The sequence below is a fragment of the Alosa sapidissima genome, chromosome 12 (genome assembly GCF_018492685.1).
Source record: "Alosa sapidissima isolate fAloSap1 chromosome 12, fAloSap1.pri, whole genome shotgun sequence".
Taxonomy (NCBI): domain Eukaryota; kingdom Metazoa; phylum Chordata; class Actinopteri; order Clupeiformes; family Clupeidae; genus Alosa; species Alosa sapidissima.
The window spans coordinates 30,003,415-30,020,590 of NC_055968.1; the positions used below are offsets into that span (position 1 = coordinate 30,003,415).

General features: G+C 43.4%; 3 protein-coding genes across 6 annotated transcripts in view; 1 reads left to right on the forward strand and 2 right to left on the reverse strand.

The window, feature by feature from the left end:
* Positions 1-169: 169 nt before the first annotated feature.
* On the reverse strand, positions 170-6,259 carry xcr1a.1 (chemokine (C motif) receptor 1a, duplicate 1). Its single transcript, XM_042057117.1, has 2 exons — positions 5,884-6,259; positions 170-1,352 (listed from the first exon to the last, which is right to left on the reverse strand). The coding sequence occupies exon 2, from the start codon at positions 1,330-1,332 to the stop codon at positions 322-324; it is 1,011 nt and encodes a 336-aa protein (XP_041913051.1). The 5' UTR covers positions 1,333-1,352; positions 5,884-6,259; the 3' UTR covers positions 170-321.
* A 1,189-nt stretch (positions 6,260-7,448) lies between these two features.
* cwc15 (CWC15 spliceosome associated protein homolog) lies at positions 7,449-12,077 on the reverse strand. 2 transcript variants are annotated; one of them, XM_042056646.1, is made up of 7 exons: positions 11,968-12,077; positions 11,350-11,491; positions 10,917-11,029; positions 10,714-10,814; positions 10,492-10,599; positions 8,841-8,974; positions 7,449-7,663 (listed from the first exon to the last, which is right to left on the reverse strand). In XM_042056646.1, the coding sequence occupies exons 2-7, from the start codon at positions 11,478-11,480 to the stop codon at positions 7,534-7,536; spliced, it is 717 nt and encodes a 238-aa protein (XP_041912580.1). In that variant the 5' UTR covers positions 11,481-11,491; positions 11,968-12,077; the 3' UTR covers positions 7,449-7,533. The 2 variants fall into 2 exon arrangements, with proteins under 2 accessions (XP_041912580.1, XP_041912581.1); XM_042056647.1 differs by lacking the exon at positions 11,968-12,077 and having other exon boundaries at positions 11,350-11,509.
* A 401-nt stretch (positions 12,078-12,478) lies between these two features.
* LOC121677727 (FYVE and coiled-coil domain-containing protein 1-like) overlaps positions 12,479-17,176 on the forward strand; it is a 32,238-nt gene continuing 27,540 nt past the window's right edge. Inside the window, exons 1-3 of one of the 3 annotated variants that reach the window (XM_042056645.1) lie at positions 12,479-12,611; positions 13,767-13,872; positions 14,760-14,866. In XM_042056645.1, the coding sequence (XP_041912579.1) occupies positions 13,812-13,872; positions 14,760-14,866 (168 nt within the window). In that variant the 5' untranslated portion in view covers positions 12,479-12,611; positions 13,767-13,811. Of the gene's footprint in view, positions 12,612-12,692; positions 12,752-13,763; positions 13,873-14,759; positions 14,867-17,176 lie in introns of those variants that run through there. The other 2 variants (XM_042056644.1, XM_042056643.1) reach the window with 2 other exon arrangements.

Sequence of the window (17,176 nt, forward strand, 5' to 3'; positions counted from 1 at the left end):
ATTTGTATGGACCCTTTCAACAATAAAAACAAAAACAATGCTTGAACGTTCTATTTGGGCCCCAATCTACTTCCTCTGCATTAAGATAACATATGGAATGTTAAAAAGGAAGTCTTGTGGGGCCAACTATGATGCTGATAATGGAACTCCTATGAAAGGGTCCATATGGGACATCTGTACCCCCCCAATGTCGACTCTATGGCTGGGGTATTGGATTGGGCTGGATGGGCCCAATGATGTACTGATATACCTTGCGGTTGTTGTGAATCACTGAAGGGCCTGGAGCAGGTACTCCAAATAAGGAATTTGAGGCCATATTAATCAGTACATGGACCCCATCGACGGCATAACTACCATCCTTGTGCGCTGAGACTCCAAACTTGCCTGAGGTGGTGGTGAGATCTTATGAATGATCGCTTTCAAGTGTTTTCTGAACTTTACTCCAACAAAGGCGTAGAACACAGGATTAAGGCAACAGTGTGAGAAGGCCATTAGCCGACATATGTAGAAGGCATAATCCAGGTGAATGCTCACATTGCAATCATCAAATGGGTGCAAATGAGAGAAAGACCTTAGGAATATAACAATGTTGTACGGCGCCCACCCCACCAAAAACACAACCACAATAACAAAAATGAGCTTCACTGTCCTAATTCTCTTACTTGCTGGTGACTTCAGAACTGTTTGAAGTATCCTGGTGTAACAAAAGCAGATGATAACAAAGGCAATGAAGAAAAATATATTTTGTTGATATTCTCCTGCTTTTTTAAAATCCAAGTCATCGTACTGGCAGTGAGCGGTATTGAAGTGCACCTGGACATTGCTCCGTAATGTTGCAGGCAAGGCTGCCGCAAAGCTGAGTACCCACACAACGATTGACAAAGCAACTGCAAAACATGTGCGATTTTCACCACGGTCAGATAAGGGATACACTACTGCTCTGTACCTTTGCAGTGACATCACCGTCAAAAACAAGACACTACTGTAAAATCCAGCATAAAAAACGAAATTGACCACCTTACAGGTCACTTCTCCGAGTGTCCATTGGTCAACATGATGATAGTATGCCCAGAAAGGTAATCCAAGGGTGAACATGAGATCTGATAGGGCCAAATTGAAGATGAAGCCGTTAGTCATGGACTTGAGATTCTCGTACTTGATCAGGATCAAGAGCACCAGTAGATTCCCAAAGAGGCTAAGGAGCGTCACTAGAGAGAAGATGATGGGAGTGGCGATGGCACCAAACTCAATGACATCAGCCTTGCTGCACCCATCATCAGGATAGTCTTCAGGATATTCATAGGTGGACGAAGATGACGTAGTTGTTGTCATTATCTCTGAAAGGCCTCAACCTACAACACCACAGAAAAGTTCATCAATGGTTAATTTATTTATCAGGACTGTAGCCAGGAGGATGGCCGGAGTAGCTTGTGCCAGGCCAATAATGGATAGAAGGAAACATTCTGAATAGGCTATTTGTGCCCCGCCAATTTTAAAAAGCTTGCTTTAGCCTTGTTTAATGAAATATAATGGGAATGATATGTTCAGAAAAACTGCACACACACAAAGTAAAAACAAATTGAAGAGCTTTTCTCATAACGTATCACATAATTACAGTGCATGCAAATGCACTGTATTGTTAATCCTTTGGCTTTTTCCGACCTATTATTATTCTTCCAGGCCCTAATTTCGCTTGAACCGCTTATTGTAGAAACTTGGTTCAGCTTGAATAGCTCTTGAACCAAATTTTGGTTCTATGACTTTTCATATTTCTATGACTTTTACTTTTTGAGATATTAAATAAAAACTAAATTCCATAGACTTAACATTGACTTTATGACATCATAATAGGCTTTCTTTCTCTTCTTTTTATAGCATAGCAACCACTATAATTACCCTAGCAACAGCCTAGCAACCATTTTAAGTACCCTAGCAACCAACCTAGCAACCACTATTTATCATAATAACCACTATAATTACCCTAGTAACACCCTAGCAACCACCTTATGTACCCTATCAACAACCTAGCAACCACCTTAAGTACCCTAGCAACAATCTAGCAACCACTTCCATAATGACACCCTAGCAACCACCTTAGCAACCAACCTAGCAACTACTTTTTATATCATAGTAACCACTATAATTACTCTAGCAACACCCTAGCAACTACCTTAAGTACCCTAGCAACAACCTAGCAACCACTGTTTATATCATAGTACCCACCTTAGATACCCTAGCAAGAACCTAGCAACCACCTCAAGTACCATAGCAACCACTTAGCAACTGCTTCCAAAATGTCAACATAGGAACCAACTTAGCAACGAGCATGAATACCCTAGCAACCAACCTATCAACTACATTTTATAGCATAGTAACTATTATGTTAACCCTAGCAACACCTTAGCAATTATTTTAAGTACCCTAGCAACAACCTAGCAACTGCTTCCAAAATGTCTTACTGACTTACCAACCAACTTAGCAACAAGCATGATTGCCCTAGCAACCAATCTAGCAACAACTTTGCATGCACTGTATTTCCTTCAGGAAATGCTTTTCTAGTTATAATGTAAGATCTTAACAGACATTTTCTCAAATGTGTCTCATCAATCTCATATGTTAGAAAAATACTTTCCAATTACAGAACAATGCACAGAGAGGGCAGGCGATAACACGGGTTAGCCTGGTAGTTTAATCCATAAGGAAGTTAGCCTAGGCCTACACATTTGGCTACTCATTGGCTACTGTGGAACTAGTGGACTGGAAGTAGAAACAAGTAGCCTCCTACTAAGGAGCAAGGAGTTGTCATGGCAACTTTTTTGTGAAGGATTTTCGACAGAATATGTGCTAGTTTTTTTTACTTTCATCGTGCTTCCATGCAGCCAATAAACGGTTAAACGGAATAAACCGAATATGCGTGTGTCTTGTAAACAGTAAACACTTATTCTGATTGAAATAAACCGAAAAAGGTTTAATAGGAAATAAACCGTTTGCACACCAGCTAGCATAGGCCTGTTGTAAACGGAATACTGGGTCATGAAAACACCTAAGCGGAATGCTCCCAGAGGGAAGAGCGTTGTGGGCCTGCGCAAGTAGCCTAGAAATCTAGACGCAGCAATTACATTTGCTGCCAGGGCTAGTCTAGCAACTCTCCATTGGCTTGTGAGCTCGAAAAATTAAACTTCTATCTGGCCAATCTAATCAAATCGTGTATAGAGTTGTTATGCGGGCTTAACATAATGATTGATGGCAGAGTTGCAAAGGTTTGGCTTGAATTCCCTGCTACTTGGAAACAAATAAGATAATGTTGCTGTTGGCTAACAGTGTGACACGAGTTAAGCTTTTATTAAGTTGGCAAAAGTTTGAACTAGCCAACTAGCTCCGCTGGTGGGAAACCATGGGACTCATATTCTATTCCTATTGCGGTTTTATTGCGTGCAGAGGAAATTTGAAAGACAACCGATTATCCCTGAGTGAGCACTGCGAACGGTGAGTGCCCAGACCCTACATTTTAATGTGGGTCTGGCTCGTCAGGCTACTGCGCAAGCTCAATTCGCACAGAATTAAGATACAATGATGTGTCTTGCACGCACTTTCCTAATCATGGCGAATCAACGCACACACTTGGAACTTATGTCTTGCAATCATGCAAATGTCATGGAGTTCAGTTAATCGACGGGAGAAAATGTAATACGTTTTTAAAAAGATTTGTAAAAAAAAAAAAAAAAAAAACTTAATGTGGCTGTCTATCGACATACACACCTGAACAAGTGAATTAGCCAGGTGGAAGACCCTAAAGACGTTGTATTATGCAGCCAAAAGAGGGAATTCCACCAGCGAAGATTTAGGTCATGCGTTGGGAGCCTATTTGTAGGCTGCGTCACTGACTTATTCGGAATAATGTCGATTGCTGTAAACATCCTCAAAATGTGACATTACTTGCTTGTAAACAGGTTAACGGAATATTGACATAAACGGAATTTGGACAATGACCTGATTCAAAACGGTTTATTCCCGGAATGAAAACGTGCTGAATGTGTGCTCATTTCACTCACTTTTATGCTTGTTTTATTAGTCTATAGCCTGCAGCTCGTTTTACTAACTTTGTGTATAGGCTAAATAGTGCGCTCATTCATTTCGCACTCATTTTAGGGGAAGACTGTTTTTTGCACTTTTCGCTTCATCTAAGTATAAGTAGGCTATAAGTAGGCTATATACTTTTTTGATCCCGTGAGGGAAATTTGGTCTCTGCATTTAACCCAATCGGTGAATTAGTGAAACACAAACAGCACACAGTGAACACACAGTGAGGTGAAGCACACACTAATCCCGGCGCATTGAGCTGCCTGCTACAACGGCGGCGCTCGGGGAGCAGTGAGGGGATAGGTGCCTTTGCTCAAGGGCACTTAAGCCACGGCCCACTAGTCGGGGCTCGAACCGGCAACAAGTACAGAGTGCTAACCAGTGGGCCACGGCTGCCCTAAAAAGCCTATCTCCTGTAACTTACTATATTTTTGAGCTACAAACCTTTTTCAAAATACCTGCATTTGTGTACTTCCGATATACCAACTTAAATTTCTGCAAGGAAATCACAGACCTTGCAATTTGATGTAGGTGGCCCATTGTTAACCTATACCTACCCTAGCTGGGTTGTAGGGTCTAACATACTGAAGTTGTCACAGTTAGATAAAAGATAGAAAAAGAGAGGCCACACCCTCCAATATGTTTTAAAAGCATGGTGGACATTGAAATGGGCCTATGGACACAGGAGAACATTGTCTTTTTATTTATTTATGTATGTTAGGCTAACTAAAGTAGCGATATGGGTGGTTGCATGCATTTTTGTGTCCGAGTTGCGTGTATGGGTGTGTAGGCTATGTGTGTGTAATGTCTTATAGCAACACCAAAGAGTTTTTTGTACCTTAAAATAATGTTTCCAAAATCGTTTCAGTGGTTCATCAACTCGTAACAGGGCGAACGGCGCTTTCTGCATTCGCTTCGCGGCCCTCTAGCCTATCGGCTATAACCGCATTGTAAGTTTGCTGGATCGGGTAGCGGATCTGTAGTTCGATGGAATGAGACATGAGAAACTACACATTTGACTTGCATCTGATGTCGCAATACATCGTACTTTCATAAAATCATGCAACATATTCTACCTTGTCTGTGGACATTGTTATTTGCAAAGCCGGTGCTGGATAAACAAATAGTGCGTGCGACAGAGGAAAAGTTCTTTGGTGTTGCTTTTAAGTTGTCCGGAAAGGATGCCGTTTCCAGGTGAGGTGTGGGGCAGGTCAACCCCCCAATACTGAAGCATTATATACAATTGTTGAAATCTATACATTTTACTAATTTGAATGTGGGGTGGGTAGGCTAACACATAATGTGTCCCAATTAACCTACCCCCCTCAGCCATAGTGCTGGTTTATGCTTGGATAAATGCATCATGTTTTGCCTCAGAGACTACAGTTTAATATAATATGTGGGTTTTACCTTTAGCAAAACTAAAAGTAGGCTACTAAACAAGATATAGCTTGTTTTTTTTTTTCTTTACCGTCTTGTCAAACTCAGTTCTCAAAATTAGAACAAGTGACATTATAGGCTTAAAAATCACCATAGTGGTGGAATTGTGCAAAATGCTGAGGTGATCATATGTCTAATATCTTATTCCTGTTTTGTGGAAATGATCAATAAAGTATCTATCTATCTATCTAAATGGTGTTACTCACCCCATGTTACAACCATACACGGTCTATATAGTGCGCTCATTTAGAAAAAAAACGAGAGCGGAACACAACTAAAACAAGCGCACACTTTACTAAATTGCGCTCATAATCTAGTTCTAGTACAATGCAATAATGAGTAAAAGGATAAACATGTTCCCACCTTAGATTTCACGATGATGTTACTCCCAGGAGATATTTTTTCTTTAGAAGCCTAATTTGGTCTCTTTTGCTTGCGTGTCGGTCTGGTTGGCTGCATACCCCTCCCAAACGGAACTATACCTATCTTCCAAATCATTGGTAATTGGTTCTCATCCACGTTCACCTGGGTAGCCTATACATTCTGCCACGAAATTGTCTTGCATTTGCATAAGCCTATCCTTTCTGCCAGGGTGAGACGGTTGTGTGACATCAAAGCAATATTACGTTTGAGTGCGAATTGTTGATTTAGCTTAGGCTACTTAGAGCATAGAAAACCTTAAACCACATTGCACTATGTGCTCTCCACTCGGCCACAAACGCGAGTTTACTGATCAGAGTCAGACGAACTTGCACTTCGCCTCTCCCACTGAGAACAGAAAGCCTGTCTTAAAAAGTAGTTCCACGCAGGGAATGTAGCTTAATAACCCACACAGCAAAAGGACTCCGCGGCGGATCCGCCGCGGATGTATGACGACGTCCGGAACGGACCCGCGAAACGGACCCGTATCGGAGTCCAGATGCTCTCAGGAACGGGTCCGCTACGAAGGCGGATCGCGGACCCGCCGTGGCTCCGCGCTGCATCCGCTCCGCATCCGCGATTTTAAACGTCCTCCGCGGCGGGTCCGTTTGGGACCCGTAAATTGACAGATACATCCGCCGCGGACCCGCAGCGGACCCATAAAGGCTCATCTGGCCCGGGTCCGTTTTGGACCCGTCTATCTCATTTTCAAAAGCCCTTCTGTTCTTGTTGTAGGACAAAATAGGATAAACTAAACTATGGCTACTACAGCAATAGGCGTAAGCTTAAATCTGCATTGCCTTGTAGCCTATTTTTAACCTAACAATATTGTCAATAGGCCTAACAGAAAGGTTCAAGTCATGCATTTACTGTACAAAAGTGATAGCTTAATGGAAATATAAAATTGACATTTACATTTATGTAAAGTTATAGGTTATAGCCTATTATGTTTTTGTTAAGTTACTACATTCATTTTGTGGTCAAAACCTAATTTAGTGCTTTATATAGGGAGGTCGGTGCAGACATATATGTTATCTATTAGGCTACAACTTCAATGAAATGCTGCGCAGTGCACAGCTAAAATATCAGAAAATGAATAACTGGTGAACGACAAGAATTTCAATAAAAAAACATTTTATTTAAAACTACTTATTTCTCCTATTGGCTTAGGCTACTCCGTTTGTTTGGGAGGAGGCGGGACGTCTCCTAGTGGCCCGATCTGCCGCCAGGTTGAACCACCTGATGGCATGCTTTGTGACCTCCTCCTAAGTGGCGTTTAATACAAATGGCCATAGGGGTAGGCTAGCCTACTCTAATTGCCACTTGAGATCCACAGAGAACCAAACCATACATTTTCAAGAAACGTAGCCCAATCAATTTAATTACATCTGTATTAAAATAAACATCCCTCCTTCCCTCAAAAAACATAACCATTTTTGATTCTGACATTTGTCTGAGGTGGTGTGAATGCAATGAGAATGTGTAAGTTGACATGAACCCTTCAATAATACGTGGAAGATACAAATAACTTTATTGAGTGAATTGAACAAAAACAGACAAGAAAGGGCAATACACACATTCTCTATTCAAATGCTACTTAACATACTTCTCCATGAACTTTTTGTGAAATTCAGACCGAAGGGTATCATTGACGAAACGTTTCTCTTTGCGGGCCTCATCGACTCCTTTCGCACAGTTCTTGAAAACAACGTCATCATCCCACCTGAAAATGAAAGAAACTGTGAGGCACTTCTTCCTTTACTCCTTCCACCACAGAGAACACCACAGTGAGCTCATTTCCTGGCAGCACATTTCCTTACATTGATGTCAATACTGACATCAATGTAAACAAGATGCACTGCTTTTGCGTGTGTTCTTGGGTGAATATTATAAGTGTGTGTGTGTTTGGGTGAATGTTATAAGCGTGTGTGTGTGTGTGTGTGTGTGTGTGTGTGTGTGTGTGTGTGTTTGGGTGAATGTTATAAGCGTGTGTGTGTGTGTGTTTGGGTGAATGTGTGTGTGTGTGTGTTTGGGTGAATATGTGTGTGTGTGTGTGTGTGTGTGTGTGTGTGTGTTTGGGTGAATGTGTGTGTGTGTGTGTTTGGGTGAGTGTGTGTGTGTGTGTGTTTGGGTGAGGGTGAGTGTGTGTGTGTGTGTTTGGGTGAGTGTGTGTGTGTGTGTGTGTGTTTGGGTGAGTGTGTGTGTGTGTGTGTGTTTGGGTGAGTGTGTGTGTGTGTGTGGGTGAATGTGTGTGTGTGTGTGTGTGGGTGAATGTGTGTGTGTGTTTGGGTGAGTGTGTGTGTGTGTGTAGGTGAGTGTGTGTTTGGGTGTGAGAGTGTGTGTGTGTGTGTGTGTGTGTGTGGGTGAATGTGTGTGTGTGTGTGTGTGGGTGAATGTGTGTGTGTGTGTGTGTGTGTGTGTGTGGGTGAGTGTGTGTGTGTGGGTGAATGTGTGTGTGTGTGTGGGTGAATGTGTGGGTGAATGTGTGTGTGTGTGTGTGTTTGGGTGAGTGTGTGTGTGTTTGGGTGAGAGAGTGTGTGTGTGAGTGTGTGTGTGTGAGAGTGTGTGTGTGTGAGAGTGTGTGTGTGAGAGTGTGTGTGTGAGAGTGTGTGTGTGAGAGTGTGTGTGTGTGAGAGTGTGTGTGTGAGAGTGTGTGTGTGAGAGTGTGTGTGTGAGAGTGTGTGTGTGTTTGGGTGAATGTGTGTGTGTTTGGGTAAAATCATATCACATCACACTTTCATACCGTATCTCTAACGTTAGTGGGTGGTGGAAAAAGTTGAGTGGCTGGTAGATTTGACAAAATATTTAATTTCCATCCCTAGTGTGTGTGTGTAACCCTATAACATACATGTGTGACAGATCCTCTGGATGTAGACCACACAACATTTAAATAAGGTTACCTTCTCTTAACTTGGAAGGAGGCCGGAGTCGGCACGGGCTGCTGCTGCTGCTGCCCTGCCAGGTTAAGAAGCGGGTTTCCACTCAGGATGTTCTCCATGCGAATCCTCTCCTCTTCAGCCTTCTGCTCCCTGTCCTACATAACACACACACACACCAGATTTACATCTTTTGATTTAGTAGTGGAAGACTAAGGCGTTCTACATACTCGACGCACCCGACCGGTAGCGCGACACCGTGACGTCAAAATGACGTAGATCTTGCTGGCGCGCCAGGATTTTAGCCAGGTAGCGCACCACTCATTTTTTTTCAGACGAGCGCGACAAAGCGGAAACAGGAAGATGGACTAGTTCGAGGGCAAGCGAGAGTTGCAGTGTTTTGTTACAGTCGTGAATTTGTAATAGTTTGCTGGATAAGTTAATTAAGTTACCAGCGAGAGTTGCAACACATGGAATTAAGAGGAAAGATTAGAAACTATTTATTTTCAAACAAAGGATATCTATTAAGGCCTGAACAAAATCTCTTTCCACTTCAGGAAATTACACAAACTCAGCCAGCTGCTAGCTAGCTAGCCAGCTAACTAAACTGTTTAAATTATTAAAAATTTCCCTCGGGATGACTAAAGTATCTATCTATCTATCTACCTACCTGTGCGCACACCTTGGAAACTAGATGATAATGATGGTGGTAGTTGTGAATAGTAGCAACCAAAGTCTGAAGTATCATCACAGAGGCTAGCTAATAGCAGAGCCCGTTTACATTCTCTGCTACTAGTGTTTCTTAATGCAGCTTCTTCTGCTGTGTAACATAGTTAGCATTAATCTTTTCACAACAGCGACACCTCTGTTCAGGAGAATATTGCAACTAGTGTTGTGACCATGACGCGCGAGTATAAATGGTTACGGCACTTCTGTGACGTCACATTGTCGCGCTACAGGTCGGGTGCGTCGAGTATGTGGAACGTTTAACAGCCAAGCTACCATGCAAAAGGAGACTTTACTGACACAATAAATACTACCTTTGCAAACAATTCACAATAACCAGAGGGTGATGGTGCAGAAGTTTAAATGAAAACCAGAGGAAGTAATCAAGAGAGAGAAGAAGTCATCAAAAGAGATAGCGGTGGATAGAAAAGGAAGCGCATGGTAAGTGTGAGTTTGGCATGTTAGGTTTGTTAGTTATGATAGAGTTGGAGGCACACACAGAGTTGGGACTCCCCTGCTGTGGAAGAGGTTGGCATCACGTTCCACCATTGGGTAAATACAAAAGAAAATGGTCCTGTGTGTGTGTGTGTGTGTGTGTAACGGCTCCCACACAGAGTTGCGTTCCATCAACGCATGCCAGTGGGTGTTCCCGACGGTAGCTATGCAAATGACTTGAAGTATAACTGTAATTTGATTGGCTGGTGCCGTCTGTTGTTGTCCGTTGGTGTAGCAAAAGTTGAACTTAGACGCGAGCGACGAGACGCAATGGACCCACAATTCAGTTCTGCAACGGATGACGTAAGCCCATGTAAAGTGAACGGGATGCGAGCGAGGGGGAGTTTCGAGGGGGAGTTTCGTAGAAAAAGCATCAGGCTTGCCTGGTGTCCCTTCAAATAATAGTCAACAGAATATTTACCCATTGGCTGGGTAGATTGAATATGAAATGTACCTTTCGCTCCTGCTCTTCTGCCCTCTCCTTCTTAATTTTGTCCAGTTCAGCCAACAGGGCGGCAGTGTCATCGTCGCTGTCAGAGTCGGAGTCAGAGTTTTCGTCGTCCTAAAATGATGAAGGCATAAAGGAAGCAGCAGGGTAAGGTACAACATCACTTAAGAGTTAAAAACAAAATCATACAACACAGTAACGTTTCAATAAGAACTTAAAACATCATACATCTGTGAGTGGATCATCGGCGTCCAAGTTTGCAGCTGGGATCTGATCGAGACGGGGTCTTTTAGAGGAAGAAGAGGAGGACGACGACGATGTGGTGTGCTCTATAACAAGGCCAAGGATAGCATCTTACTTTCACCATCCAAACACACAAGCTTCTTTGAAGCTCACTGGTGAAAAAAAGAAAATCAATGCAGTGCCCTTACCCCTGGGTCCCCTCTCCCTGGTCTTGTCCCTCACAGCGACTCTCTCACGTTCCTCCAGCTCACGACGGAAGTCACGGGCACGCACCTCCTCAGGGGCATCCTGGGTTGGTTGCCTGATGAAACAATGACCAGAAATGAATAATGATCCATTTCCTTGAAGGAACACCCTAATATACACAGTACTAGTCAAAACTTTGGACACCCCTACTCATTTATGAGCCATCTCATGAGTAAATTTATTTGAACCATCTTTACATCGTGAAATGAAACCCTTTAATTGTATTGACATTTCTTGCAAACTGTGTGGTTTCAAAGGGACAAAATAATAACGAAATAACGAGTAAAATGCATAACAACGATGCATTTTACGAGCAAGTGAATAAGAAATAAAATTCAACCGCTTTTGAGGTAATGGTGCAATCGCTGTACTTACCTGTACTTGATTTTTGTGTGCCCCGGTAGATCTCGGCTAGAATATTGTTTTGATAATGCACTAAGGTCGCCTTCTCCTTTGCCTCGCCCCCCTCGAGCGGGTTCGAAAGTTGGCCTTGCGGCGGTGGTCATCTTTATGTGTCCTGGACAAAGCAATGGGTATTACCCATAGGCATCTTAATTATTCTAGGCCAGTGGTATGAGTGAATTCAACCAACTTGTCCATCAATAACCTCGCCAACAGGTCTAGCAAACCGCGTAACTTATTTGTCTAGCTAACGTTAGCGGAGTTCCAGGTTACAAGACGGCTATATATAATAACAGACTAAACACCCTGATATGTGATACAAATAGATTGTTCATAATGTTTCCCCGTCTCAATTTACTGACTTTTTCTATTTAGGCATGTTACCATCACAGAGATTTGCATTACGAACTGATATTAGCTACAACATTAGGCATAGCTACAAGATAGCTCACTCTCACACGTCGCATGAATATATTAGACTTTGAAGAATATCAGACCTGAAAATAATACACACATTACATTATACCATTACAACACTTCTCTTATTACGCACAGCACAGGGAAATTGTGTTAAATAAATACAATTCTCACCTCAAATCCACACAGACTCAAACAAATGAGTGTGTTGTACAGGGTCCTACCATAGGTCCTACACAAGCCCAGAGTAATCATTCTTTCCACCCATTGGCTGAAACAAACAGTGATGAAATCCAAACGGTGGATTTAGGTGTCCATTGTTGCCTGATTCAAATTACTTATCTTACCAATTTTGAAGAAGGCTATAGACACACTGTAACCGTACCAATAACCAGCACACTACTACTATTCAGCTACTAGATCTCTACTAGACCTGTGAATAAATCAGACTATTAAACCTGTGTGTGTGTGTATGTGTGTGTGAACCATAGAATAAAAAATGGCAATAGGCTACGTCCTACGAAGGAATGCTCTTAATGTTTTTTCCCCCTGTAACTACTTCAAATTTTGAAATTGATCATATGATCCCACAAACAGGGATGCCCGTGTTTACTTACTTTTGCGCTTTACAACCAAACTATCGATTGTAATAATCCTTCCTTATCCAATGAGAATGGAGTAAAAGGCAAGGGTGGGATCAGCAAGTATGTTGTTCTAATAGAGCCCAGTATTGAAATCGTTTGTCTTGTTACATAATATATTATCAATAAATAAATGCAAGTGTTGGATTTTCTGTTGGAAGTCTTTAATCACCACAGGTAAGCACAATTTTAAGTGACGTATACGGATGTCCTCCTCTGATTAGCTCAGACAACTGCCAATCACTTAGTTGAGCGTAACTAGCAAGTTTGTTACTCAGTGTAAACTATGTTGACTGCTGTGGGACATCTGGCAATAAGTATGATTAAATTCATTTTTCGTGTTGATACAGAGCAGATTATTCGTCGATTGCTGTGTACATCAAACCCCTAATGTTATATTGAAATGTCAGTTTCAGATATACACCTAACATCTAATACCTTGCTTTAAAAACCTTGTAGGCTAGCCAGCCTTGTCTAAATGTAGTCTGGCTGGAACTATAATCAAACCTACTTTAAGTATGAATTTGAGAAGTGGTCATAGTATATCGCAGCTTCTGACGTCTTCGTGTATCATTAACATCTGAAACGGAAATTAAGCTATTCAATTGTTACCTAACAAACTGTGCTGTACTGGCTTGACTAGCTGCCCCAGACTGGTAACGTTACATGCCAGTCTGTCTAATGTAGGCCACTGCCATCATAGAAGTTGCGGCGACATAATTTTGTCTCACAGCATTAAATTCAATTCTGGGAGTCTGTCTCACCATTTCCTATGTGGTCGATCGCGATCTCACACACACACTCATCATGATGGTGTACAAGCAACATTTGCAGTGCATGGACGTAACGTTGTGCATTTCACATTTAGCACTCATGAAATGAAATAGGCCCAGCATATTAGAAAGAGATAATAGACAGACAGAAAATCCTCTAGGTGCTAACTGAACACGATGTAGCCTACATTTGGAAATTGTAAGGTTTGCACTTCTTGTTGAGGTGCTTTAAAATTGTATGCACATTCTGCAATGGAAGGATTGTGAAAGGATGCCGATTCGTGAGCTCAACAATCAATCAAATTACTCCACTACCTTTAGTGCTCATGGAGCAACATGTTGATTGTGTATGGCTCTGCCCTTGCCATTTTTATTGAATTACAATATTAATCACAAGATGTGTTGGTGTTGATTTTGTCATTTGAAAATCAGTATGTTTGTGTGTGAGTCAGTTAACACACTGTGTGTGAGGGTGCATGAGTCTGCTCACCTAGTGTGTGTTTGTGTGTGTCTTTTGTCTCTGTTGGCTCTGAATATCTTTGACTGTCTGACTCAGCAGACTCTTCGTGACCCCCCGACCCCTTTTGCCAGGGTGTGTGTGGCCATGGCAACCAGTCCGGCTGTGGGGGAGAGCCAGCTCCAGAGGATTATCCGAGATCTGCACGGTACAGTGTGTGTGTGTGTGTGTGTGTGTGTGTGCGTGCGTGTGTGTGCCTGCCTCTGTGTGGTGTGTCTGTCAATGAGAGAGAGAGAGAGAGAACAAGAGAGAACCTACTCTTTACCTACTGTGCGTATGCGAAAGGTATGCATATGTGTGGCAGTCTGAACACGCATGGGTGAATCTGTGTGTGAATGTGTTTGAGAGAAAGAGAAAGGGCCACAATCCATTGTTTGGAGCGAAAACAAGTCTCTTAGGAAGAGTGACAGCATGCAGCTCAGAGACAACTGCGGGCCACACCTAATGGTCCATCCCTTGTGCAACCGATTTTAATGTGAAGCGATCCTCTGGCTCCCCTGGATCTCTGTATCTCGTGGGCATCACAGTGTACTTGCCGCAGCCCCGTTGTGCTGCACCGCTGGTCGGGGCCGACATGTCCAGCGTGTCCCTTCACCCCGCCGAGACTCCGCTGCTGTGGAAGCAGAGAGCGGACGCGCGGCGGCGGCGGCAGAGGGAGAGTTTGCTGAGGGGACACCCGTCGCCCGTCTCGGCACAGTTCCTGCGCTGGCTCCGAGGCACGCCACGTCCACAGTGCTGTGTGCCAGGATGGAGGGACAGGACAAGACAGGACAGGACAGAAATGGAAGGGCAGTCCAAATCTGTGTAGAGAGTTACAATTTCCAAGAAGTTTTGGGGATGGTTTGGGACATGATAGTTATTTAGAAGAGGTGTGAAGGAAACTGATAAAAGTAGATGGAAGGAAGAGAGAGAGAGAGAGAGGGAGGGAGAGAGAGAGAGAGGTGGGGGGGGGGGGGTGTCAGTGGAGTATGGGGGCTGGTGCTGGGTGTGTTCTGGTGTTTCTGTGTGATATATGTGTGTTCTCTGTTGTCACAGATGCTGTGGCTGAGCTTGCTAAAGAGTACAAAGAGTCTGGAGAACCCATCACGGATGACAGCTCAAACCTACACAAGTTCTCCTACAAGCTAGAATACCTGCTCCAGGTGAGTGACACAAAAGTCCTCTTAGGCACGACTACTTGCCACCCTGAGCCAACTTGGTAGTGTCTCCAGCCAGATATTCCTGGCATACAAATGGCCCTTTCCATTAGACTCGTAAATCATCGTACAACCACCCGTACAACATGTAGGAATGAGTTGCTAGAGGAACGCTGGGGTTTGTAGTTATTTTGGGAAGAACATGGATGCCACCAGGGCAGCAGCTGTCTCGTTGGTGTTGGACATTGGTCTAGAACACGAGAACACGTCTCTCACTCTCCCTTACTGGGTATGGTCAATGTGAATTAATAATAAAACCTTTTTTTAGTAACACAATTTCGCCTATTTCAATTTCAACAAGTGCTGTCGCGTTTCTCTCGAGCCACGAGGGGCATTAGCAGGAGGCTAGTCATTGTTATTCGTTACATTGTATTGCACGCACAGCAAGACCGTGCATTGCATGAATTGGTGACCAGATTGAAGCAGCAATGTAATCTAGTGTGTAAGAGCATTGCATTGACTTTAAAATGACCAACACAGTACAAATGCAAAGAAAATACATGTCATCTCATCTCAACTACCCAGATTGCAAAATCAGATTGGCAGATAGCGGACCGCTGGTGGTATGCCACTGGTTGCGTACCACTTGTGGTTCGCCGTTGGACCACCATCTCTTTAAATAATATTTATTTTCAAAGTCAAAGTCAAAGTCAAAGTCAGCTTTATTGTCAATTTCTTCACATGTTCCAGACATACAAAGAGATCGAAATTACGTTTCTCACTATCCCACGGTGAAGACAAGACATATTTTACCAATTTAAGTCCACAGACAAACATAACATTCAAGTAAACAAAAAAGTAAGTAAATAAGTAAATAAGAGGGCACATATAATAATGAAAAAAATAAGAGCAGCAAAATTTGGTTGAAATTGTGCATAGACAGTCAATAAAATACTAGTGCAAAGTCAGGCCAATAAAAGGCCTGGGTAGTTCTGTTTGACCTAAGTAAGAAAGAAAGTGGCATAGTGGTGCAAGTTATGTAAGAGCAGCAGAAGTGTTGTGTTTTCAGGACAACAACAACAAGTTGTAAAGTGTACAAGTGTGCAAGTGTGCAAGTGGAGTAGTGCAGGCGGCCATTGTGGGTCCAATGTCCAGGATGTTATGTAGCTGAGGGTGGAGGGGGGAGAGGAGGGAGAGAGTTCAGCATCCTTACAGCTTGGTGTATGAAGCTGTTGGTGAGTCTGGTAGTGCGGGAGCGCAGGCTTCTGTACCTCTTCCCAGAGGGCAGTAGATCAAACAGATTGTGAGCGGGGTGACTTGCATCACTCACAATTTTGGTCGCCTTGCGGGTGAGGTGGGTGGTGTAAATGTCCTTCAGGGAGGGAAGTGAAGCACCAATAATCCTTCCAGCTGTCTTCACTATGCGCTGCAGGGCTTTCCTGTTGTATTCAGTGCAGCTTCCGCCCCACACAGCGATACAGCTGGAGAGGATGCTCTCAATGGTGCCTCGGTAGAATGTGGTCATGATGGCTGGTGGAGCACTTGCTCGCCTGAGTTTCCGCAGGAAGTACAGGCGGCGCTGAGCTCTCTTCGCCAGTGATGCAGTGTTGGTGGTCCAGGAGAGGTCTTCACTGATGTGCACCCCCAGGAATTTGGTGCTGCTCGCTCTCTCCACCACAGCACCGTCGATGGTCAGTGGCAGGTGTTGGGTGTGACCTCTCCGGAAGTCAACAACAATCTCTTTGGTCTTGCTGACGTTCAGCAGGAGGTTGTTGTCCCTGCACCATGTGGTCAGATGGTCGACCTCCAACCTGTATTGAGTCTCGTCGCCCTTGGTGATGAGACCCACCAGAGTTGTGTCGTCAGCAAATTTCTTTTTGTCATAAATATTAAGAAAAGTTAATAAAATGATATATGGAGTATAACTGAACAAATGAAAAAGATTTTAAAACAATAGTGGCAAAATATTGGGCAATTTGTCTGCAACCCGCCAGTGGACCGCCAGCTATGCCCCCAATGGACTGACAGTGGTCCGCCAGCCTCTTGCTATCTGGGTATGGGCGCAGCCATGTTTGTCGTGAGGTCGTACGTCCATCTCGGGGTACCCCCAAGTACTCTGAGGTAAAGGGGACGTGCCGGCGTGAAATGCCTCAAGAAAGCTGGGTAATTTACACTTTCCAACTCGGGCGACGGATTTACGAGTCTAATGGAAATGGCTAAAAGGCAGGCTTCCTCATGAATGGAAGGAGACCTGTAACTCCACTTTGGATGGTTACACAGACCTCAAAACGGTGTAGTGGGAGGCTTAATAAAACG